Below are 26898 nucleotides of genomic sequence, written 5' to 3' on the forward strand. Positions count from 1 at the left end.
ATGGCAGAGAGTGGAGATGTCAGCAAAGAGATGAAGAAGATTTTCCAGAGATTGAGAGATCATTGAAGATGAGGAATAAGATTGGGGGGTGAAGAACACTGTCTTGAAGTACTCAAGTTTTGACAGGGAGAGGAGATTAAAGGATTTCGTTGAGAGCCCCACATTAGCTGCGGAGGTGGAGGAAGGCAGTAATCCAACAGTGGAATTGGCCTTTGATTCCATTGGCAGGCATTTTGGAGAGAAAGGTAGGATGCCAGACGATTGAAAGCTCAAGATATGTCCAGAAAGATGGCCTGGTCTCAAGTCTGGCATCGAGGGCCTCCATCCATTGCTGGGAGAATAGAAGCAGCATCTCCAAGGTAAGAGTGATGAGGTCTGAATCCGAATTGATCTGAGGTAAGTGTTGGAGAAAAGGAATGATTGTACATCAACTGCTATGATGGAAGTGAGCTAATTGTTTTGTCGTGAAGGGGATCTGGTTTTGCACCTTTTTTATGTTATGCTGTGGTGATGGCTGATTTCCAAGCAGATGGAGGATAACCCTGTAAACGACAGGATGAAAAGGGCAGAGAGAGGACATGCAAGAGCAGGAGAGCAGGTTTTTAGGACATGCGAGTTGATGCCGTCCAGTCCTGTTGCAGTCAGTCGAGGGTTGCCAGAAACCTTTCCACCATATTAACTGCAAAAGACAGAATCCTGGAGCAGTTGGGTCTGACTGAGAAGGATGGGTACAGTGTGAATTGTTGGGGACAAAACTTTGAAGCAAACAGAATTAAGCAATTGGTATTCTCACGAGTGGAGTCGGCTATGGTGCTATTTGGTGCATGTTCTCTTTCCATCCCTTCCCTCATTTCAGAGAGACTTGACAAGGTGTCACCAAGTTTTAGAGCGAGACAAGTTTTGAAAGCTCATTCTTGAGATTGGATCGATGTTATTTTCTGGCTCTCCTGACAGTCGACACATTTGTTGGGGTTGTTTTTTTTGAATGATCTGAGGTTGCCTTCGGTTGGATTTGATTTCTTGGAGGAGAATGCTCGTTCGAAATCAACTGCCTCACGACCAGGATATGCCAGTTTCTTGCCTTTCCCCACTGTCATCGCTCCTCTATGAGCCTTGATCGTTTATATACGAAAGTGTGACAAGTCCAAAACACAAAATATTTTGAGCAGCAGCAAAAAGCATCTTCCAACGATTTAAACTTGTGGAACTCAAAATAATGTGTTTATTGTGAAGGTTATGAATTGAGTAATGATTGAAAGCATTGTACTTTGATGCGTGTGTAAATAAATAAATGTTGCATGGAACTTTTAATGTGGACTGTTATGAGCATGTTCAGTCGTTTCAATGGTGCTGTTTGAAATGATGTGGCATATTGGCTTTTGTTTTGTGCCGAGAATGAAAATTCAACTACTTTTGCGGATGCCCTCGAATGCTCATAATTGCAAAATAATTTATAAACTTTTTCTTTTAACAGAAATTAATATGATTTTTTCGTGAAATGTGGTCTTCCAAGATGAGAGTTGTCAAGGCTGTGAGTTGTCCAGTAAATGATGCCTATCCATTAACTCTTCAAGACATTTCTCTTGGTTTTCTGGGTTTAATTTATTTATTTATTTGTTTTGTCCTTTAGTTTTCAGATACTTTTTTTTAGCAAGACTAGGCGAGGTAGCAACCATTTCTGAGTTACTTTGAAGGCTTTTGTGATTACAACATGATCTCTTAAATTGATCGTTTAACTCTACACAATTGTAAACATCCCAAAACAGTTTAAATTCTTCTGGGAATCTTTTCTCCAAATTTGTTGTCCATGTCAAAACAAGTAAAGGTCTTTAAAATGGTTGCTGGTACAGCAAGCAACATTGATGTCAGTACAGCAGCTGAGGGTAGTGACAGCTTTCAACTCTCCCCATACAATACCCCCTGAGTCTGGTACTGAACCAGAGCAACGTGGTAAATGCAGTGACCATCATAGGCAGTGCAAGGGTGACCCAAACCCTTCACTGGCTGTCGTGGTTTGTCGGTCAATGGGGTGGTGAGCTCGGTTACATCAACAGGTGTCTAATCTCGGATTATCTGTGTGCTCCCTCCATATGTGCATTCTGCTTTCTTTTTCTTAGTCACACCCCTTAAAACATGAGTACCATGTGCAGTGTCCAATCTGTTTACATTGGGCTCCTGGCTGGAGAGTGTGGTGTTTGTTTTGGTGCTGGGCTAACCGGTCAAGTCCGTTGAAGTGAGAATTGCCAATGTTTTCATGCAAAGATTTCTCTACCCACCATTGCTAGAAATGGACTGGCCCGAACTCTCTTTGAAGCGGACCAGCACAAGCTCTACCTCTTGGATTGTGACAAGGCATGACCCTCATGGCTCGAAGGGGTGTGTCTGGACCAGCCAGGGCTAAAATTGGAGTGGCATAAACCCCACAACTAAAAGGGGACTGGTTTGAGCCCCTTGGCTCGAAGTTTTTTTTTGTGATTGCACATTCATGGGTTCTTTGGAGGCTGAGTGCAATATACATACTGTATTAAAGCATGACACACCTATTAATCACAAGAAACAAGAGGCTTTTAATGACTAATCAGGATTTCAGCCTTTATGGCCATTTTGTTCTGGAGCCTCAATATAATTCCTAAATGAAATATAATTCCTAATTCCTAAATGCCAGCTTCCTAAATGGTGTTTTTGTGCCTTCTGTGAGCCCCACATGTTGGTTCAGTGTTGGGAGCACACTTGAGAGTATGTACTTTTTCAGTCATGGATGCTCTGACAGCACTCATTCTTCCTGAGAAACAAGAGTGAACTATGCTCCAGTTGAGCCTTAAGCAGTATCGTCTCACTGTGAAAGGTGGGTTAATGGTGTTTTGTTGTCACCTACATAAGCTCGATGTTTCCTTCAAATGTATGGGATTTCGAATGGGTGGCCTCGTGCTTGTTTGTCCCGAACCGTCTGGGTCATCCAAGGGCGGATCCACCATTGGATTTATCAAAGAAATGAGTTGGCTTTGATTGCTGCCCAGTGTAATCACCTGCATCCTCAGTTCTTCCAATTGGTGCGTGCTGCTGAGCACTGCCTGGTGAAGGTGCAGTGCCTCAGCCTGTAGGTACTCGCGCATCTCCCGGAGGGTCAGAAGGTCTTTGTGCAGCTGCGCAACGCCTTGTAGGCGTCGACGGCGGCACTTGTGCGCTGCAGCCTTGTTCCTGCCACGCCGGCGAATGTCCCTCACCTGCGATGAATACAAACTTGGTGTCAGGCATAGGATTCCCAGCATGGACATTTTATGAGATAGGTGGATGTTCAAGTCCTATCAAAACAAGAGACCTGATGGGTCAGGAAGATCTCTTCTGGTTTTGTTATTTGGATTATCAGAAATTTTTTCCTGGATGATTTGAAATCTGGTGTCTTATTGCCTTTTAAAGTTGTGGCATAACCAAACTGGCAACTGCACACACTTGAGATGGATCCAGTATTTTGGAAGGGTGAAAAGAGGGGGGTTGTTTGTACTTTACATGCAATGAGGGGGGGGGGGAAGGGAGGGAGGTGAACCTTATACTTAGGTGGAGTGCTTATGTGATATACTCTTCCCTGAACATCCGCTTTCAAATTGGTGTGGAAAAAACTGTCCACTAGAAAGTGTTTCTACCATGTTCACGTCATTGGCTGATGAGAAACGCAAACAGCAGTTTGTTACTCATGCAGCAGTTTTATGTACTGATTGCAACACAGAAATTGCAGGACGGAGTACATCACTCAAATTTCCGCATGAACCGTCCATACCGATTGTTTTGCGAATGCAGTGGATTATGCTCTGAATACCTGTCACGTGTTCAAACATGCCCCGATACGAGTCACTCGCTTACATTGGGTTAGTTATCTGTAATTAATACAAGGTTTATAATTGGTACAATTGTCTCATCAAAGCACATCGTTTTAGATTGTGAAGAGAGAGGATAACTGAATGTTGGAATGTTGTATGAATCAGTAGCAACTGTGATAAGTTTGAATTGTCCATCATTGTTTATCTTTAAAAACACAAAACCAATGTTAGCCTGATAAAAGGGGTCACAGACGTGGTGGGAGGGTGAAGGGAAGGCTGTTAGAGGGGAAGGTCCGTCTGGGCATAACCACTGTTCAGATACTTTCGGAGATGGAAAGAGAGAGGGAGAAGTGTGGGAGGATGCTGCACTGGATTAGGAGGGGGTGGAGTGAGTATTGGACAAAGAGAGAGAGAGAGTGGTGGGGGGTAGGGGAATTAGCAGAGAATCATTTTCTTTATGAATAACACGCACACAATCGTCGTATGCCAGGTGGAAAACGTTTGGCTCTATAACTCAGAAAACATTAATATGGCAAACGGCTTGGAAATAGAATGTTATCAAATATATTGCCGTGGGGCGGTGGCGAGAATGACCACTAAGTGGGTAAAGCTACGTCGTCTCCATCAGACTCCCCGGACTTGTAGGCCGTGCTCTGATAACTCCACGAGCTAGCGGGTCGTTTAACCGACCATGGAACGCCAATATCTCGACCGTGTGGCATGGGGTTATTTTGTCTTGATCCAATGTACCTAAGTAACCACGCGGTCTCGGCTACCGGGGATCCAGGCCCTCGGAACGGCTGGCCGAACCGGATTCACTCTACTGGCAGTGGTAACATTACACCTATCGACTACCACTCTGCCACCCACCTTTCCGGCTCGGATGCAGTCGAGTGGGCCTGCCCAGGATGTCCCGGCTGGAATTGTCCGATTACTGGGGATAAAACCCCGCCTAAACTCAGATCCGAACCATGCTGGACCAATGCAAGAAGGGATGGAAACTAACCGGGGACATTTCTATAATTGTTTATTTACAATAAAAAGACACGGAAGACTAAGCGCGGATATGCAAGTATTATTTACGATGATCAAAAACAAACACACTTAAACAGTTAATAAAACACTTAAAAAACAAACACTTAATTTAAACAAACACTGAAAACACATGAAAATAAACCCAGAGTTCTTTATTGGACCCTCGCAGCTGAGGAGAGAGACGAGCTGGGGGGGTCAGAGTCCAGCTGGGTACCTGACCATCAGAGGAAGGGGGTGGTCTGTGGTGCGGCACCTGACAATTGTCGTTGGTTTGGTCCCCAGTCGCACGTGTGGGACTCGTTCAAGGCGGAGCTCGGGTGGTGAATAGTGGGGTCCACGGAGGGGTGTCGGGGTCGCTCTTTCCTTTCCTTCTAGAGGGCCAGCAGGGACACGTTCGCCGCCTTCACGACCTTCTGCTCAACCCTCCGCTTCAAAAGAACTGCACGCTCAACAACAACCCTCAGAGCCCTATCCAAAACCTTGTCAGAAACCCGTGGATAACTTCCTCCAAGACCCTTCTTCCTCACTTGACTCTCAACCACCACAACCCTGTCAAAAACCTCAGAACAACCTTCGTAACAACCCCCGCCTCAGAGAGTGCTCGGGAAAATATGGACCTCCCTCAACGGGGTGGGGCTCGCTTGAACAAACGTCACTTCCCGCCCTGATTGGCCAGGCTCCTATGGGTTCGCTCTTTGTGGGCAGGATTTCGGCCCTGCCGGGAAACCCCACCCACTCTTCCACGCGGGTTCATACTTGTCGAGCAACAGTATCAATGTTGCGAACGTCCTCGTGAAAGAGTTACAACGTTTGTGGAAGTTGAGAAACTGGAACCGCGAGATTCCGCTTTGGCACGTCAGGGTGCGAGAAGGCAGCCGGTTGGCGGTGGATCGTGATGGGAGATGGGATGGTTGTTAGATGGCTTGCAGGATGTAATAACCTAACTAAAAGGAATCTCAACGCACGCCTTTGATTCTCCCACTAGACAAAAGGAAGGGGATCTGACTACACACATACTTAACGACATAACTGACTTTTGGGACATCTGTATGTTGAATGCATATGGTTTCCAGATCTGTAACAATATTTTGCTTTGAACCTCACAAAGAGAAACCGTGTAACCTTTGTAAAGAAGACTGAATCATATAAAATAACCAATTGCTTTATAAAGTCACGCAGACAAAGGAAAACGTGATCGCTCATATGCTGCTGAGATTCAAAATTTAAACTTCCAAGGTCTGGGATGAAACTTTGCCAAAACCTGTAACCAAGTATGCAGGCTTTACACACACACACACACCCATGGCGAGTCCCTAAAAATTACACATCCAAATATAATACTTTGTAGCAACTACATGAACTACCGCCATCGATTGTAGGGCACTCGACAAGTGGCTTTAGCACTCAAGCAAGCACTCCAATTAAATTGTTCAGGAGGCGGGCTTGACAAGTGATAGTTCTGTCCAAATTTGATGAATGAACACCACTTCTTTTTTTTGTAAGCAGTTATTACTGCTGTTAAGTTCAATTCTGGAGCCTAAATTTTGCAATGTGGCCAAGCTTAAGATATTCTTGGTCATGGCATGTGCGGAGAAAAATGAAAAAAGCCACAAACGCTGGTGTGTCCAGGCGTTTATAAGCATTGTCCCAAGCGATTCGTAGCTATGATGACCAGGCATTCAATAAAACGAGGGAAGAAAGTGAAAACAACACTTTATCGTGAATAAATCGTTGCGGCCTGTTCCATGTTGAGGCATGTCTGACTCGGCCAAAAAGCATAGTGGCTTCAGACCCCACCGAGGTGACCGAGGACGCATGTGCCTTTAAGACCCCGTTGAGGGAGTGTGGTATCCGAGGATGCACCTGATAAGGCCGTTATTAAGGGGTGTTTTAATTAACGCAAACACCCAATTTTGACTCATGCACATATTCGAGAACCTTAAATAATTCCCATTTACTAAAAACTAAATCAATTAGCAACCTAATATTTTGCTTCAATGGAAACGCATGACATGATCCACACAATTGATTACCTCAAATGAAGTGCATGCTACATGAAATGTAACACTACCACATTACAGGCACAAATTCATCCTTTGCAGCATGATGTCCAACACCGTGTAACATTTCTTGTGGAATATTGCTGATTGTGTCACTGATTATTGCTTTTAATTCACCGAGAGTGAGTAGATTTGTCTCGTACACTATAATCCTTCAAGTATCTCCACAAAAATAAATCTGGCGACGTAAGATCTGGGGATCGAGGTGGTTACAATGACTTGGACACTGTATGCTCACCGAAGAGTAACCCATGTTCGTTCATGCTGTATCGTGAAGTGTGACTCGTGCCACCATCTTGCTGAAACCATCCTTGGTTGATTTAGTCTTCTGTGAGGTGCCCAATAAATTAATGGATTATGTTGATGTAACATTCTCAATTTACTGTTTCTGAGAATAAAATTAGGCCAGTAATTCTTTGCCAACGTACAGCACACCAAACACCAATCTTTGTGGAATGTAATGGCTTTTCATGCATTACATAAGGTTGTTAGCTTCACCATAAAACGAGTGTTTTGTGAATTTACATGCCCAGAAAGATGAAACTATGCTTCATCTGTTAAAAAAAACAGAGTATCCAAAACGTTGTCTTGTTCTCTTTCCATCCGCTGGAGACCCTCACAGGAGGCTACACGTTCCTCTCTATCTGGCTCCAATAACTGGTGCACTGTATGAGTTTTGTTGGGATAAAGTTTGTGTTTTGAGCATCATCCGTTCATTGGAATATGAGCAGTGAGCTTGTGCTAAGGATTTCAGAGATTTCTTCGGACTCGTTTCTATTCATTCCCGCACTTCTTCCTTCCTTCGGTCCTTCGGACTTCAAAGGGCAGAGGAGCTCCTTGTGAGCCAACGGCCATCCATATCTTGTGTCCAACTGTGTCTGCGGATGTCCTCCTGCAGTTGGGTTACTTTTTATTCGGAGGTTGGTGGCAGGATTTGCACTTTGGCCACCGTAAAACCCTTCATTCCGCAAAACGCAAAAAAATCTGAAAACCCACTCCGTGGGAGTACCTCCTGTGCAGCTTCCCTTTGCAGGGCAGCTCACCGGATGACGGGATTGGGGCAAAGCCTTCGGGACCTCCAATCTTTGATGAAAGGAGGGAAACCACGGGGTAACATCCCTGGGTCAGATTGCGGGAGAGTGTGTCGGAGTGGTGCTGAGGTGTCGTCCACCAGACGGCGGTCTCCTTGGGTTAACCTGAGGCGGTCCCTTCGGGTGGGTGCCTGGAATGTCCTATCCCTAAGAGAGGATGATCACCTGTCTCTGTTATCATCTGAGCTCAAAGCATTTGGACATCGGTATTGCAGCACTCCCTGAGGTTCGGAGACCGGATTGCGGCGAGATAATGGTGGGTGGTTACACCTACTATTGGTCTGGTCGCTCTGATGGTTACCATACTCAAGGATTTGCTGTAGCCGTGTCCAATAAGCTGACCCCAATGGTAATTGGTATAAAACCGTAAGTGCACTAAGGGTGGACAAGGAGGCCTATGTGCGAGGAATCTGTGAGGGGGTAGAGCATCACCTGTGGACAGGTGATTCTCGTCCCGCTTACAGGAGAATTCGCGCATTGCGTTCATCCAAGCGCATCCCTCGGGGCACTGCAGTTATAGCAGAGAGTGGTCGGCTCTTGACAGAGGAGTCTGAAGTGAAGGCCCGCTGGGCCGATTACTTTGAGCAGTTGTACCAGGCTGATCCCCCAGCTGTCGAGTTGGATGTCAAGGGTGTTACAATCCCAGTTGCTGACCCTCCAATCAACTGTGGTCCACCTTCGCTTGTGGAAACACGGGCTGCGGTGAACCGGTTGAAACGGGGTAAAGCTCCAGGGATCTGTGGCATCCATGCTGAACTTCTCAAGGCTGGTGGAAATGCTGCACTCGTGTCGTTGCATGCAGTTTTGTGCTCTGCCTGGAACACAGGCATCATCCCAACTGATTGGAAGAGGGGCCTTGTTGTCCCTCTCTGGAAAGGGAAGGGTGATCGCCAAGACTGCAACAACTACCGAGCGGTGACGCTACTCTCAGTGCCGGGCAAGGTCTTTGCTCGGATAATTCTTGATTGGGTTCGCCACCATCTGCTTGAGCACCAGCGTCCAGAGCAGACAGGCTTTACACCGAAGAGGTCAATGATTGACCGTATCCTTGCTCTTCGTGTCCTCACCGAACGCAGACGAGAGTCTTGGCAGGGGCTGCTTACAGCCTATGTTGATCTCTGTAAAGCGTTCGATTCAGTGAATCGGGATGCCCTCTGGAGGATTCTTGGTCTTCGTGGGGTGCCACCAAAACTGATCGATCTGATGTCTGATCTCTACTCTGGTACTGAGAGTGCTGTGAAGTGTGGTGGTACCATCTCTGACTTATTTCCAGTTGTTACAGGAGTTCGTCAGGGGTGTGTACTGGCCCCCACACTCGGATGAGATTTGTTACCTGCATGGTCCATGAGCGTCAGTTGCGGCTGTATGGACATGTGGCTCGTTTTCCTGACGCTGATCCTGCTCACCAGATTCTCTCAGCGAGGGAGTCTCGTGAGTGGAGGAGGCCAATGGGCCGACCACGTGCCTCGTGGTTGCAGCAGGTTGACCAGCATCTCAAGGAGATGGGGATGGGCCTGGCATCTGCCTGGGGGATATCTGGCGGAAAGTGGACGCAGCGACGTGCTGTTCTGGCACATGCTTCCATACCTGACCTGACCTTACTTCTTCCACTTTCTCTTGTGGAACAACACTTGGCTGGCGCATGTGCTTTTTAACTTTCATGCAGACTGTTTCTCTGAACTGCTTCACCAGTTTCCATATCCCTGATTGGTTTCAAAGGTTTTACAACCACCAAAGCAACTTTTAAATGCATTTTGACATTCCCCAAGGTATGCATTCGTGATGGAATGTTCGAGAAACACACGTTCTTCCACAGTGAGCACCATGGCATGACAGTGAAAACCACGAAACGCCACTGCCGGGTCACGTGACGTATCACGTGAGACCTGATAGCTCTCAGGATCATGTCACGTCGGTAAAATTGGGCTACATTTATGAAAAATATTAGGTTCCTAACTGATGTAGTTTTTGGTGTATGGGAATTATTTACGGTTCTTGAATAAATAAATATAAATCTCCCTGTATGTAGATAAATTGCAGTGGGTACCATTTACTACTTTGCAACACATAAGTATAATCAAGCTTATATTTGTATAACTCGATTGGATTCATCCTTTGTTCTGTGCAACTCCCTGATAAAATATCGTAAAACTTGGATGATTTGAATATGTCACAAGAACAAACTGATTAAAATTTGGTTAAGGTCCGGATGCACATCTGGCCTATCAGTGGGATACAAAATGTAAATTGTTCGGCCAGGCGGAGGGATGCGCTCGACAGAGCGATTCTAGCTCGTGATGCATTCCATCTCGCGCAGGATCTTTTTCATTTCGAATGAAGTCCGAGCACTCTAAAAGGTCATATCATCCCACTGGTGTTTGTTTTATTAATTCATTATAAAAATATTATTTCTAACTTGATAGTATTCATAGAATACTTTGTGCACAATCTTGATAATGATTTGGTGTGAGCCAACTCTTCTGGTGCAAATTTGTAATAAAAAAAATAAAAAATCAATTTCCCAATAAAATTGGTCTTGCATTAGAGTTATCAGATGGAACCTGAAAAAGCAAAGATGAAGTCATCAGGACGAACTTGGATAGGACTGATTTCAACTGCTATTACTCTTCCTTCAAACCCATCCAGGTGCAACCAAGTGGGTGTTTAAATCTTTTTTTTAAAAAGAATGCAGATTCAAAATATTAAATAATTCTGGCTGCCAGATGATGTGTCTGATCATGTTGAAATTTATAACAGGTATTCCCAATCACTACTAGATCATAATTTTGAAGTTTCACATAAATTCATGCAGTGGTTCAAGAGAGAATTAAAAATATATATTTTCCTTCGATCCAATATGGCTGCTAAACCATGTGACCCATCAATTATTCATGAATACCCTGGTATCCCCAAGGCTTGGGGAAGGTGTGTGAAATTTCCCCTCTATCTGTCCAGCCGTTTTAGAGATTTTTTTTAAGGTTTTCGGGTAAATCCAATATGGCTGCCAAACCATGTGACAGAGGTGGGGAAATTTTTGTTCCTCATGAATAGGCGGTCATACTTGTAAAGTTTCTCCTCAATATGTTCAGCCGTTTCAGAGATGACATCAAAAGAAAGTCACACTTATTCCCCACGGGGAGTAGACGTGCCTCGTTTCAATTATTCCCATGGAGCGGCTTGAGATACAGAGGTCCAGTGTTTTTCCTTCTTTTTTTTTTGAACATGGCTACCATGCCACGTGACATATGACGTCATAATTATCAAAACATTCCACATGTGTAGTGCAGTTGCACCGATGGTGAAAATTTAGCGTCAATTCGACAAGTAGTTCCATAGAAAAGGGAATTTTTAAAATGCAGACACGTCTGTACGCGTGTACGTGACCAATCGCTCAACCCCGCTTTTCGCTTTGCCGGCTAATGTCTTATTCTTACTTTATTTTTAACATGCACATACTACGTCGTATTATGTTTTATGTTATCATCCATAAAGCAATAAACTATATTCTGTTCTTGGCAAAACAACCTTCAGGGCTGTGGATGCATGATGTATTATTTAATTCAAAGCAAGGAGGTATCCTGTTGTGTAAATACAGAATTAAACTTATACTTGAAGACCTGAAGAAGTGTACAGCTGAACCTCTTTTGTGTCATTCTGCAGGAAAGCTTTTAAAATCCTGATTAATGAGTTTCATACCAGGATAATCTGCATATCAATCCATCAAATAACTCGAGGTACATCGTTACAGTGTATGAAACTAGAAGGGCACGCGGTAGAGCGCATACCTCTGCCACGTAATTCCTAATCCACGAGAACACATTGGACCCGATACATTTTTGAAATATCATGCTATATATCATTTTGGCCCTATCTCTCAATGGTGAAGAATTACTTTAGAAATGAAATAATTCTTGAATCCGGATTCGTATCTTCAAATCCATTTCCGAATCGAATCAATTCTTCATAGTCATGTACCCAAGCTGTCCACCAAGTTTCATCCGACTTGTCCATAACTTTTTGAGATATGCCTCAATGCCTGATCCACGAGAACATATCGGGCTCAATGCATTTTTGAGATATCATGCTGTACATCGTTTTTGGCCTTTTCTCTCAATGGTGAAGAATCACTTTTAAATTTAAATAATACTCGTATCCAGATCAGATTCGGTTCTTCACCAAAATCGAATCAATTCGTCCTTGCCACGCACCCAACCTGTCCACCAAGTTTCGTCCGAATCCGTCAACAACTTTTTGAAATATCCTGCACACAAACAGAGGGGTGAAAACATCACCTCCTTCACCTTCAGTGACAGAGGTAATTAAATACATACCAAGCTGAGCTGGGCTTCAGACAGATAATGCTTGGACAGAAGTTCCATGAAGGTTTCCACAGGCTGGTTAACAATCTCTTCCACGGAGAATGGGATGTGCAGAGCTTGAGCTTTGTTGACATCTCTGCTTGGCCGGAAAGCGTTTTCATCCAACTTGATTCTTGCTTCCTGCAAGTTCGTTCTTTCTTGTCCTTGGCAGCTCTTGTTCACAGTGAATTGCTGAGAAAATTTTGGCAAAGTGAGATTTTGGTGCTCCTCATATGTTAGTGAAGTTGGTCGATTGTCACTGTTACTTGCCTCCCAGAAGATGGATTGAGGATTCGCGTCGACATCTGCTCTCGCTGTTTCAACCTGTGTTGGCAGTTTATCGTCATACCTGTAAGAGCCATTTGACAGTTCATCCAAAAGCTGTGACAAAATGTAAGATGTCCCTTTTGACATAGCTGGCTGTTCTGGAGCTGAGGTTACCTCGTTAAAATTGATTTGGGTTGCGGAGTGCATTTGACTTTGCGACCCATATGTGTCAAGGTCAAGGCATGTGGGATTAATGGTACAACATGAGTCATCAAAGGCTGTTTCTCTGTTGTTGCTGAAGTAGAATGGGTCACATACTCGTCTGTGAGTCACAAACTCATTCGATGTGCTCTCTTCCACATTGTTTGCCATGTTGGAATGAAGTGCCAAACCCAACTGGGGTGTCGGTCCATTGCTCTGTGATTGGCTCCTGCTTGGAGTGGTTTCACTGCCATGTATTGATGTGTTGTTCCATGAAAATGGCAGCTGATAAATTTCGTTGTTCTGTTGAGAGAAACAAATGACAAGTGACATACTTTCCTAAAATATGGAAGGTAAATTGGGGTTTGGAGGAAGTGCACACTGATGATTTGTTCAAAATATTGTTAAGTACATCTGTCTCATATTTGTATCTATACCTGTTATAGATCATATATTGTCTTTCATGAGATAAATTCACAACATAATGCTGTGGGAATGCTTTCTTTGCAGTAGCTTGGCATAATTTAATTGTGAATATAAAATGTGTTGAAAGATGCTGTCTTCCTTCCCCTTACCCCTCCCCCCCCGTTTTTGTGTGTAAAACCGCCATCCCTTCATTCCCATTTTGCTGTTCTTCCCTTCGTAATCTGTCTTTTCTAGCCTTTAAAAGATATAATAGGCCATTATGCACTGAGTTGAGATGGGAAAGCTGCCATCAAGTGAAGCACGTCAAAGCGTAGGATGAAGGGGTGGTGTCCCTTCCATCCCACCCCCAGACTGAGCTGCTGACCAATAGTGGTCGAGGGGAGAGGGGCTAAGTGCATCATGGTTAAAAGGGCGTGTCATATACGTACAGAGCCAGATGCTCATGGAGCTTAAGGGCGAAGCTGCAAGCACACTGCATCGGGGGTCTTCCTAAAGTGACCCTTGGCTGCTGCAGCAGAACAGCCATGCCTCCACCCTGCAGACTGCATCCATACACCCCTCAAGTCAGGTCCGGTCTGCAGCCGGGGACTGTTCATGCCAAGTTCATGTCGCCACTTTGGAATTGCTGCGTCCTGACAGATGCGGCAGCCTCCGTCCTGTATTCAATCTTGTGACATCTGTACATTGTCCATCTGCTGAGGAGTGAATGAGAGCTGACGGTTTATGGTAATTAAGGCTCGTCCTTTGTTCATTGGCTCGGGGTGCATTTGTGGGTGGAGAGTTCCTTTAATTATTACTGTTCTGCTTCGCTGTGTATTCCTGCCCCATGTGTTTCAAATACACTTTATAAAATCACTTCGTGTCTGGGTGATTCAAATGTCTTGGACAGATTTGGTTTGGGCAGTTAGAGCCCAGGACAACATCATACCAGCATCTAGCGATTGCACTTGGTTGCTAATTAGTATAAAGAGACGCATGGCACCGATCAGCGTGACACATCGATTGACTCGGTAGTTCCATTGGAGCTAGATATCGGGGCAAACAAGCTCGTAATCCAGCTCGCAACGACCAAATCAGTTGGCTCTCATGACCGCTTTGATGCGGTTCATCAGGATCAGCTGTCGTGTGCAGCCTGTGGATGCTGGTTGTATCATTTTTCTGGGGGTGTGGCTGTGCCGCTGATGCGGTGCTACCGGTACTCATTTCACCGACCTCGGAAGGAGAACAGGCAGAGTCAACCCCACCTGGTGCTAATTCAACGGTAGACAGGGGCTCAAACTTAACATCATAAGATCTTCAGCCAACACCAGGCTTTGTCGGCATTCGGACCGGGCAACTGGGCCGACCTGGCAGATGTAACACTACCACCATTGGAGACCTTCCATACAATATATATATATATATATATATATATATATATATATATATATATATATATATATATATATATATATATATATATATATATATATATATATATATATATGGCTTGAGGGTGGGAAAGAAGAGATGGAGAAATAAAGGAGAGGTGTGGTGAGAAAAATGGAAAGAATGGAGTAGTGGAAGTAAGGGGAAAGGAGAAGGAACTTGTGTATCAAATGTGGAGGGTATAGGGAGGAAGTCAGAAATTCCACCATTTTGCATGAATGTGGAAATATGGATCATTTTTATGAGTGAACGAGAACGGGCACTCAGAAGAGCGCATACCTTCGCCAACGCTACATTTTGCCCCCCACCCCCCACCCCCCCCCCCCAGAAACCGTTGATTGTGAGGGTATTTAATCCCATACCACATCTGCCATCTCATATGTTATGATGGCTTAAAAACATTAAATTTCCTGGTCATATCGTATATCACAAGATTGGGCATTGAATTCACAACATTTTGGCATTGGTTCCATGCAAATTGGATAAAAATCGACCGCACTATGGCAAAATGACGATTTTGACCTTTTCATGACCTCGACCTTGACCTTTGTACTCTTAATTTTGTAATTGGTATTAGAGTGTGGGGAACAGAACAGTCAACATTTTGGTGTTGGTTTCATGCAAATCGGATAAGAATTGACCGTGTTATGACTAAAACCGCACATTTTGCAATGTCGTGACCCCCCCCTGACCTTTGACTCCCAACCGCTAATAAGGGTTATTACGTCATTGTGTCATGTCACATATCACAAGATGGGGCATTGAATTCTGAACATTTTGGCATTAGTTACATGCAAATTGGATACAAATTGACCGCGCTATGGTAAAAAGACGATTTTGACCTTTTCATGGCCTTGACCTTGACCTTTGACCCGATCGCTCCCAAAATCTAATCAAATGGTCCTCGGATAATAACCAATCATCCCACCAAATTTGCTGCGATTCAGTTCAATACTTTTGGAGTTGTGCGAATAACAAACAAACAAACAACACACATATTCACAAATTAATAAATAAATACACAGCGATCAAAACATAACCTTCGCAACAAAGTTTGCGAAATTAGAGTCTCACCTTATTAGAGAAAGGTGAGATAGAAAAATAATGTAACTGCATACATACGAGTACATTATGTTCCATTTTCAATGCTTTCACCCCTGTGTGTCTGTTTTAAATACCCCTGAGCATTTGTCATGAAATTTTCAACAAAGCTTTATTTTGAGAACATGGAGAAGTCAAATTAATAATTTTGTTATAATAACTTGTTATTATTAGTATTCTTTCACCTTTTTTTTTGGTCTTTTTTTTTGCTCGTATTTTTTAACATTTTTGTTCTCAACAACTAAAATGGTGGTGGAGGTTCATCATGGAGAAGATGAATGACAAAAGACTGCAGGTTCACAAACTATCAAGGGGTGTGTGTGGGATGACCATACTCAAGGAGGACTGGGATGTAACATAAATCCAAGAAACAATCGTGCAGAGCAGAATGGGGAAGAATTAGTACGTGTTTAGAAGATATCATGAATATGCATGGTGAGCACATGATGTGATGCACAGCACATTTGAAATACTGAAGTGAGGAGGATGAGACTAACACGGGGAGATGATTCCTCACTTGGGATAATAAGGGGAGGAATGAATGAAAGTGAGCAACCGGTCTGGAATTTGGGGGTGGTGAGAAGATGGGCATTTCTAAGAATGCGTGCAATCTGCGATAGCTTCAGGAGCCCAGAGGGTATGAGAAGGTTGAAGAAGGAAAGCCTGATGTAAACTTTTAAAAAATAGAGTCCACCAACCCACCGCTGATGGGACACTGACAATCTTTGGGAATCCACCTATTGTCCAGAGATTCCACTTTAGTTCAAACCACCACCAGAGAATGCTGTGTAGTGATGTAGGTAGGACCTGTGTCTCGATACTGCTCACTCAGAATCAAATTTTGGATTTACAAAATTGTGTTTGGAATGACGTTGCAATAATGGCTTACGTAATAATGTTTATTGACGTTTTTCTGCAAAACGTTTGCACTGAAAATGGCACAACTCTTTCATAACATACAAACACATATACGTACCAGGGTTGCCTGGGCCAGCTCTGCATTTTGAGCTGATGGTGCCAGGAAGAAACGCATGTCCAAGACTGATGCTTCAAATGCTGAGCTCACATTTCAGGGTTGTTGTCTTTACAGAGATCTCTTACACGACTTTTTACATTGAATAGTTGATTGATTCAAATTTAATGGCCCATTCATCTCAACAGTAAACAAAACACTTTATAAGTCTCATATGGTCACAATTAAACCAACATTGTGAGGTTGGTCATGGTGTTATTGGGGGTGGGGGTGGGGGGGCGGAGTGGTTGGCTCAAATTTTCTACAAACCACCTAGTTAGGTCTGACATTCGACTGCAGTTGATATTCAGGCAGAAAATTTGGAATTTGTTCAGGGTTAAAAAGATGGGGTACTTCAACAATGAAGTGCCTAATCTTCATTGAAAGGCACCATAGGACACTTAACATCCACCAACGAATGCCTGCAGCTGGTCCATCCATCTGATTGAGGGCACATTTTGTGATGTCTGTTAAGCACCAATCCAACAGTTTATAGTTGGAACTGGAATTGAATGTTGGCTACACACTGAAAAAGTTAGTTCACTACCTTTGCACCATCTTGTCAGCCAACTACATCTTCCTGGCCAAGAAGGTGAAAGAACCAAATCCTAACTATGATATCACCAGGAGGAGGAGAGGAGATTGGGACCATACTCTGTGCAGAGCATTGGTGCTGCCTTAGCAGTCTCCTTGGCTATTGAGCACAATGCTGGATGGGTCACCATTCCGACATAGGATACCAGCATGCTAGCACTCATTTTGCCGACCTCAGAAGGATGACAGGCCGAGTTAACTCCACCTGGTATTAATTCAACAGCCGAGCAGGATTTGAACTCAGGACCCGAGGATCTAAAGCACGCCACCCTAACCATCAAGCCAACATCAGGCATATTTCACCAGAGAACACTTAAAATACTTTTACAAGTGGATATGTTAAATGTAACTTATGGGAAAGGACGATGTTGAAGCAGAAACCCCACTACCCCAGGCAGAAACAACAAGACCACTCGGTAGAGTGCATACCTCCACCACGTAATGCCTGATCCACGAGAACATATCGGACCCATTACATTTTCTAAATATCATGCTTTCCAGTACTACATCGTTTTTAGCCCTATCTCTCAATGGTGAATAATCACTTAAAAAATTATAGTAGTTGGATCTGGATTCGAATCTTCACTAAAATCTAATCAATTTTTCCTTGTCACACACCCAACTTGTCCACCAACTTCCATCCTCATCCGTCCACAACTTTTTGAGATGTGCTATATATCGTTTTTGGCCCGATCTCTCAATGGTGAAGAATCACTTTAAAAATTCCTGAAGTCGGATCCAGATCTTCATCAAAATCTAATCAGTTCGTCCTTGTCACACACCAAACCTGTCCACAAAATTTCATCCGGATCTGTGCACAACTTTTTGAGATATCCTGTACACAAACAAACAGAAAGGGGTGAAAACAACCTCCTTCATTCCTTCACCTTCAGTGGTGGAGGTAATAATTGTATAAAAGTGGTGAGCAAAACCAAAGAGAGAAAGAAATAGGATGTCACAGGGGGTGTAACTGTTTCTATGTTTAGTTTTTTTAGGTGGGCAAGAAAGTTAAAATTTTGCATACTGATGTATCTCAAAGCCCAAGTTCCAGAAAAAGACCCCACAAAGTCGGTAATATACTGATACTAGAAGGGCACTCTTCGACATCGCGACATCGCCTCTGTCCACATTACTACATCACATGCAAATACAACCTGTTGCTTTGCTGATGGGAATATCAAGGAGGATGGGAGGGGAGGGGAGCAAGTAAGGGCCGAGGTGGCGAATAAGGGGTGAGGAAAGGGGGGAGGAGAGTGAGGAAAGGGGTAGGGAGCAAGGAAAGGGGGGAAGCGTGGAAAGGGGGGGGAGATCGAGGAAGGGGGAGGGGGGAAAGCGAGGAGGAACAATTCGCTCAGGGTGAGGGAGCACGAACCACTCACTCAAGGTGACAGAGCACAAACCACTCACTCAAGGTGACAGAGCATGAACCACTCGCTCAGGGTGATGGAGCACGGACCACTCGCTCAGAGTGATGGAGCACGAACCACTCGCTCAGGATGACAGACCACGAACCACTCGCTCAGGGTTACGGACCACTCGCTCAGGGTGACAGAGCACGAACCACTCGCTCAGGGTGACGGAGCACGAACCACTCGCTCATGGTGACAGAGCACGAACCACTCGCTCAGGGTGACAGAGCACGAACCACTCGCTCAGAGTGACGGAGCACGAACCACTCGCTCAGGATGACAGACCACGAACCACTCGCTCAGGGTGACGGAGCAGGAACCACTCGCTCAGGGTGACGGAACACGAACCACTCGCTCAGGGTAACGGAGCACGGACCACTCGCTCAGGGTGATGGAGCACGAACCACTCGCTCAGGGTGACGGACCACCTGCTCAGAGTGATGGCACACGAACCACTCACTCAGGATGACAAAGCATGAACCACTCGCTCAGGGTGACGGAGCAGGAACCACTCGCTCAAGGTGACGGAGCACAAACCACTCGGTCAGGGTGATGGAGCACGAACCACTCGCTCAGGGTGATATAGCATGAACCACTCGCTCAGGGTGACGGAGCACAAACCTCTCAATGAGGGAGAGGGAGCACGAACCATTTGCTCAGGGTGATGGAGCATGAACCATTCGCTCAGGGTGATGGAGCAGGAACCACTCGCTCAAGGTGACGGAGCACAAACCACTCGGTCAGGGTGATGGAGCACGAACCACTCGCTCAGGGTGATATAGCATGAACCACTCGCTCAGGGTGACGGAGCACAAACCTCTCGCTGAGGGTGAGGGAGCATGAACCATTTGCTCAGGGTGATGGAGCACAAACCACTCACTCAGGGTGTCGGAGCAGGAACCACTCGCTCAGGGTGACGGAGCACGAACCACTCGCTCAGGGTGATGGAGCACAAACAACTTGTTCAGGGTGACGGAGCACGAACAACTCGCTCAGGGTGACGGAGCACGAACTACTCACTGATCTGGCAGATGCAATTGATAGGCAGTCCCTCTGGGGGGACAGAGCGCAAGGTCGTGCAGTGAATGAATTTAATCATGTCGCTCAATGAAGCTGGTTAATTTTGTTATGTTCCTCAATTTTTTGTTCACTCAATATAATTCTCCAAACAGTAGAAAGGATAAGTTTAATGCATTGGAAATTTCACATTTTCTCGTGTATTTATGGAGGAGGAACATCACCTTTCTTATTCAAGTAAATAGGTGTATTGGCTTATTATAAGACAACAGATAGGTGTATCAGATTTCACAACAGATTTCAACACTTATTTAGGCCAGACGAAATTGTATTTCGATGATATACTTTAATTGGACAATGACAGAACATCGTGGAAAATCGCATCATATAATGCATGAAATCGCTCCAAGCTCCTAATTTGAAAACTATAGTACTTACAAAAGCGATGTATACAACGATTCGTAGCTACGGATGAACAGGCATTCAATATAAGTGAGGAAAGTGAAAAAAAACTTTCTCCTTCAGAAATCGTTGTGACTGTTCCAAGTCAAGGCATGGTTGAGCAGGCCAAAAAACATGGCGGCTTCAAATCCCAGCGAGGTTTCCCAGGAAACGCCTCAAGACGCAGAAAGAGAGGTGGCCGAGGATAGTCTGATGAAGGATATAAATAAATCAGGCTGTTGATTATGTTCAAAGAGGGTGTTTTAATTCACCCAAACACCCAATTTCACTCTTGCACTTCCTTGGAATTTTCTTGGTATGCATGCAAAGTTTCAGGCTACGAGGATTTATGGTTTTGGAGTTATGGAGGACACACACACACACACACACACACACACACACACACACACACACACACACACACACACACACACACACACACACACACACACACACACACACACACACACACACACACACACACACACACACACACACACACACACACTGCCTTTTATTTGCAAAGATAATATAATATATTAGTGCTTAGCGGATATCAGCAATTTTTGGGGAATTAGCAGATTGGAGTTAATGTTATAACCATGTGCAGTGCATCCTGTATGCTGTTGCGGGCCGGGTATTGGCTGCGAGCACGACCACTTGGTGGAGCAGTAAGGTCGACTCTACCGAACAGCCGGAAAACTCCAAGGGTACGGGTCCCTTACCAGACAGTGAATCGTCAATAATTCCACCACGTGGTACAGGGTTTTTTGCCAAACTTCAAAATACCTCGAGACCCACGTGGCGAGCTACCGAGTATTCACACCCTCGACGGCACTCGTACGGGACGAGCCTTATGCGTGCTCGACCCGTGCGGGACCCGAGCGGATAGTCACCGAGCTTCCGTCGGTCCCAAATGCACACCACTATGGCAACAACGGCCTTCTTTAATTCTCCCAACATGCACCGTGTTAAACCAATGAAGAAAACATAAAAACGAGCTGATACATTTAACACATGGATATTTATTTACAATGGGTGGGGAAGGAACACATAAGAGCAGAGTTAAACGGACTAAAGCAAGGCAAATAATGTACAGCGAAGGCACTTATCCAATTCCTACTTACAGACAGGCCCTAGACACACACACACACACACACACACACACACACACACACACACACACACACACACACACACACACACACACACACACCCAGGACATGGACCTTCCCAGCTCGTGCAGTCTTCGACGAGACGAGCTACCCAGACCAGCGTCGCAATGCGGTCAGAAGAACCAGGCGCCAGCGAGACGCGAGCAGAGTCGAGAGCTCCATTCAGCGCTTGTCCCGACAACCAAAACTCTCTCCCTTTTGGATCGCGCCGCAACCTTATTCACCCTTGTCCAGGGGGGGGAGGGGACTCCTCCTCCCTCACCGCTCTCCCTCACTGGACGGTTTTGGCACGCAAAATGCGGTCGTCGCCCTGTCATTGACTAAAACGGGCGCCAAGGCCGTTGATTGGACCGGGGGGGGGGCATGACAGCCGTCCGGCGGACCGCCCTCCAAACAGGCAGCGGAACATTATCCTGCGTGGGATGTGGTCATTGGACGACCGCCCAGGAACTCGTTCGCATCTCCCTGATTGGGCGAGAGCCGCCGCGAGGCTCCTCCTTGAACTCCGCCCACCACGGGGGCCATGGCGTCGGCCAGAGCGAGGTGAAGGTGAGGGTGATGCTAATGTTGTTGTCGAAGATTTTTGGATGTGCATGTGTTTTTTTGGATGATGTGCTCCGCAGCGCATGAACATTTAAATACCCATTAAAGAAGGGATGGGACCCTAACTAAAACACACACTTACCGATATAACTGAGCTATAGGGGACGGCTGTCTGTCTGTGTGCACAAGGCTTCCAGATTCGTAACAATACAACCCAAAAACCTTGAGCATCTTTCACCCTTGTTTTGTCGGAATTTCAATAAACAAATTTTAAAAACAACATTGCATGAAAGATGTTTCAGGGGGGTGTGCATAAACATTAATATTTAGAAACAGCTTTGTATTACGGGTGGGAAAAATTTGGCTCTTTAATTCAGAAAACACGTTAATACAGCAAACGGCTCGGAAATCGGGTGTTATCATCTATATTTTGCTTTGAAACTCACAACAAGAAACCATGTACCCTTTGTAAAGCACACCGAGTCATATAAAATAACCACTTTCTTTAGAAACAGTCACGAGGACAAAGGAAAATGTGATCGCTCCTACACTGCTGAGGTTAAAAGTTAAAACCTCCACCACCCATCATCATCATACGGGATGAAACTTTGCCACCGCGGTGCACGTAACCAAGCATGCAGGCATGCACACACAACCACGGAGAGTCACTTTACAGATCCAAATCTACCCATATGTTCCTCTGCCTTGAAGCAACTTCTGACTGTACATCCCGATCGGGACACAAACTGCACCGCTATCGACTGTGGGGCACTCGGCAAGTGGCTTCAGCACTCAGGCAAGCACTCCAAGTAAATGGTTTATAAGGAACGGCTGGCTTGTCAAGCAATAGCAAGCGAATCGGTAATAGCAAAAAAACACTAAACATAGATGATTTCTTAACATTTTTGAGATTTCACTCCAGATCGAGTTATTTAGTCCATTTCATCCGATCCTCCAAACTCAAATTATATTTCTGTTATGCACTTGAATTAGTGCGTGAGATTAGATCGTGGAAAATCGCATCATACAATGAATGAAATTGCTCCAAACTCATTTTTAGGATCCCAAAGATTGTAGGTTTTAATTTGACTCGAGGCAGCAGTATTGAGGATTTAGATTCTATCCTTCTCACAAAAACAACGAATTTCTCTCACCAAAATCGTCATGCTCCTCTCAGATTTCCAGTAAAAATGCAATCGACTCACAGATGGCCTTCAAAGAAGAGGTAAGCTGCCTGCACTGCCTTGTCTTATCTATGTGTAGTGTCATTCCACATCAAAATCCTGCTTCTGAAAAGGTAGTGACATTAAAAAAAAAAATACTATCCAAATATAATAGAATCAAATCCCTTACAAACGAGCATTTGTGAGATAGATTCCCTTGTAAAATATTTTGTGACAAATACTCTTCTTATTTTGTATTTATGACCTCTTCCTCACTTGTCTCAGTTCACTGGGACTTTTCAACAACAATGATTATACTGATACCTTTATATTGATATATATCAGATTTATATATCAGATTATACTGATAACAACAATGATTATACTGATACCTCTCTGATACCTTTAGGTTTGAAAAATCTTCAGCAGTGGCATTTAAATGAAGCACATGATCTTATTGCGTTCACAACACTTGTTTTGCATGAAAATCAATAGCATTGCAGACATGTGACAAATTTTGGGGGTATTGTGACTTTAATGATACAAGCATCAAATTTGACAGGCTTGTAGAGCGTGCCTCAAATCAACTTTTCACCTATAACAACAGTATCAGCCATTTTCCAAGATGGCCACTAATTAGTTTATTGCGATTAAATTACAGGTGTACACTGTGGATAGTTTCATCAATACTCGGTTTATTAGGGCCCACGATGGTTTGAAATGTTTGTGTAGATGTGAGGAATATGATGAAGCAATTAGAAATGTAATATCTAGAAACTTCATCGATTGGTCAGGGGGAAGAGATCCAAAAATGAGCAAAAATTGCTGCATGATATTCTGCTTATCGTAAATATTTTGATACCAGATTATTCTTCCAGATCCTTACATAGCTCTCCAAAAGTGCTTCGATGGCTACGGAGTGAAACAAAATGCATTATCATCGAAAATATTTCCATAATGACCCTTTTGCCAGTTAACTAATCCTCCCCACTATGTTCATGAAAAGTCACAAAATGCCATAATATGCAGTGATAAAGTTGAGACAAATTACAAAACTGTTTGAATGACGGACCAGAGCATTTAGACAACTGTTTTTCTGTTTGTTGTACACCATCCCTTGCTATTCCATCTCCAAGCGCTGCACGAAGTCATCGCCGGGCACCAAAGGGTATTTTTGATTTGTTGATTAATCAATTGATCGATTAATTACTTCATTTGCAAAAAGTTACAGATTCAGATGAAACAGTGGTGGTTTAGGTATGCTGTGAGCCAATTGATGGATGAATTAATTATTTTACGATTATTATTTATTTCTTTTAATTATGCAATTAATCAATCTATTATTGTACAATGTTCCCAATTCCATGTCCATGTGCTGCACGGCTGCATCGCGGGGCGCCGAGGGCACCTCCGGAAATGTCACTCGCTGGAGGATTTGTTATTTATTTATTTGGCATGGGGGCAGTGTACTTTGGATGTACCTCGACTTGTTTTATTTTGTGTGTCCTATCACATGATTGGAGATAACAGTGCCGTTTAAACCATCTTCTTGTTATCTGCATGCAGCATTCTATAATCTTCATTCAGACAAGGTGGTGGATCCTCAGCAGCCTGGGATGTCAGGGTTCTACTCAGTGTCACACAGACTGGGAGAAATGCTCTCTGTCAGGAGGACACATCAGAAATACTCCAATGTCTAGCTAATTCAAGATGTGGTAGAGCGGGAGCAGGTTACAAGAGCTAACAATCAACAATAGCTAACAATCTCATAGATTCCGGTAAGATTGATTGCTTGCCAAAAACAATACAGTTGTCACGACTGGATGATTGTGTGTGCATGGAGGCAACATTTCAGCAACACAAGGCCAGATATCACGATTCATGCAGACTGTAGTTTAACACAACCAAACTGCAATGGGCAGAGAAGAGAAAAATCACCTGCTGAAGACAGTGATGCCATTTTCAAGAAGTACACTCGAAAGAGCGTTGGTAAAGGTCCATGTTCTGCTGCAACCTGTTTTTGTGACGAATTGGCAGCTGGAGACTCATTCCATGAAGCATCAACTTTCAAGTTACAAGATAAGCCTCTGCTCGCAAAACTGAGTACTGGTGACTTGATTGCACAAGAGGCCAAGCCCATATCAACTGCTCGGTCTCTTTGTATAACAGAACGTGTGAAAGTCACCTAAAGAATCTGATGTCAATGCTTAACTGTGGCATTGCATTTCCTGGACTGGTGTCCGATATTGGAGAAGCCCATATGGACAATCTTGTGGCACCTGGTTTCAAAATGACACACCTGGTAAGCCTATACAGCAACAGACCAAAATAACTTGGAACTGAAATTACTGGGTGTGTCCACTCAACCAAGCTGCAGAATCAAATCCTCACCTACTTTCTTGACATGACAGCCCACAATCAAGGCTATGATGTGGCCTCTGCTCTAGAAAAAGCATGTGAGCATGATGTAGACAGTGATCATGTTAATCTCACCAGTGCTGCAAAAATTGTCCATGGAGACATGTGTAAAATTAAAACGAGATTCAGTGGCTCATTTGATAAGCAGTGCCAAAAGGAGTCACGTAAAATCACTTTTCCGACTGTGGCTATGATCTTGAATGGCCGAAAATCAAGTCACCGGCAAGCAACCTGTCGGTGCCTGAGTCAGCTGTCATCCTGGACTCGAATGATGATTGCTACTCTCAAGCTTCCACGTCCAAGTGAGTAGGAGTGGAAGGAGAAACAAAACAAATGTGGATGAGACATCTGATGGACAACTCCCCCAGAAGCTACTGAAGTCTTATTGCAAACTCCTGTGATGCAGCTGCAAGAATGGATACAGGGGACAATGGAAATGCTTCAACGAAGCTCTCCAGTGCACTGCATTGTGTGGTTGTGGTGGAGAATGTGCTACTTCAACCTGATACATGAAAGCTAAAACAATATGTAGGATGGGAAACACATGATTTTGTTTGCAATTTTCATTGCCTTTCCCATGCACACAATCTTCCAGTGAAAAATAACATTCTTGGCTCCTTAAAAATCAAATAGACCTTTAACATCATTTATTATGTCATCTCTGTTCAGCAGTATGAGGAGGAGATTGGAACCATTGTCTGTGTAGAGCGTTGGTGCTGCTGAAGCAGTCTCCTTGGCTATCGGGCACAATCCTGGAATCGCCACTCCGACACAGGATACCAGCATGCTGGCACTCATTTTGCTGACCTCAGATGGATGACAGGCCGAGTTAACCCCACCTGGTGTTGATTCAACAGATGAGCAGGATTTGAACTCAGAACCCTAGGCTACAAAACCCACCACCCGAACCATTAAGCCAACACCAGGCATGAGCAGTATGAGTGTTAATAAAGTGGAAAATGCAACGAAATCCATTTTTGATGCCTTAACTCTTTGTAATCTACTAAATTACAGTGAAGAATAACAATGGAATTGGGGCCATTTGAAAAATGTCAGCCATTTCCTCACAGAAGAAAAAAAAAAAATCTGAGATGGCTTTATAGCTAAAAAAAATCTTCCTTTGGACATGCCCTGACTGTGTGCCAAATTTGATGCTTGACATATCCTTTCTTTCTTTCACTTTCTTCACTTTCACATATCCGCTGGGCTCGAAGTCAAAATGGACTCTTCCCATAAATTAAGCACAGCGAAGACATCACAAATCCCGACGCTTCCCACTTAAAGCAAGGCAGAAAGAGCAACGCAAAAAGTTCCACCAGGAATGACCCAATATCAAATTTCGAG

The 26898-nt window shown here is 44.3% G+C and overlaps 1 protein-coding gene across 2 annotated transcripts; it reads right to left on the bottom strand.

The window, feature by feature from the left end:
- Positions 1-1919: 1919 nt before the first annotated feature.
- LOC147021690 (nuclear factor erythroid 2-related factor 2-like) lies at positions 1920-25321 on the bottom strand. Of its 2 annotated transcripts, XM_085891930.1 has the most exons (3): positions 25075-25321; positions 12333-13130; positions 1920-3224 (listed from the first exon to the last, which is right to left on the bottom strand). In XM_085891930.1, the coding sequence occupies exons 2-3, from the start codon at positions 12996-12998 to the stop codon at positions 2868-2870; spliced, it is 1023 nt and encodes a 340-aa protein (XP_085748056.1). In that variant the 5' UTR covers positions 12999-13130; positions 25075-25321; the 3' UTR covers positions 1920-2867. The 2 variants fall into 2 exon arrangements, with proteins under 2 accessions (XP_085748056.1, XP_085748055.1); XM_085891929.1 differs by lacking the exon at positions 25075-25321 and having other exon boundaries at positions 12333-13174.
- Positions 25322-26898: the final 1577 nt, after the last annotated feature.

The sequence above is a fragment of the Eptatretus burgeri genome, chromosome 8, assembly GCF_056783735.1.
Source record: "Eptatretus burgeri isolate ZD-2024b chromosome 8, Ebu_testis_v1, whole genome shotgun sequence".
NCBI lineage: Eukaryota > Metazoa > Chordata > Myxini > Myxiniformes > Myxinidae > Eptatretus > Eptatretus burgeri.

Coding starts and splice junctions, on each gene's coding strand:
- LOC147021690 (XM_085891929.1), bottom strand. CDS start 13,160: ATGTCACTTGTCATTTGTTTCTCTCAACAGAACAACGAAATTTATCAG. Junction 3,225..12,332: donor CTGAAGCCCAGCTCAGCTTG/GTATGTATTTAA, acceptor TATTCATCGCAG/GTGAGGGACATTCGCCGGCG.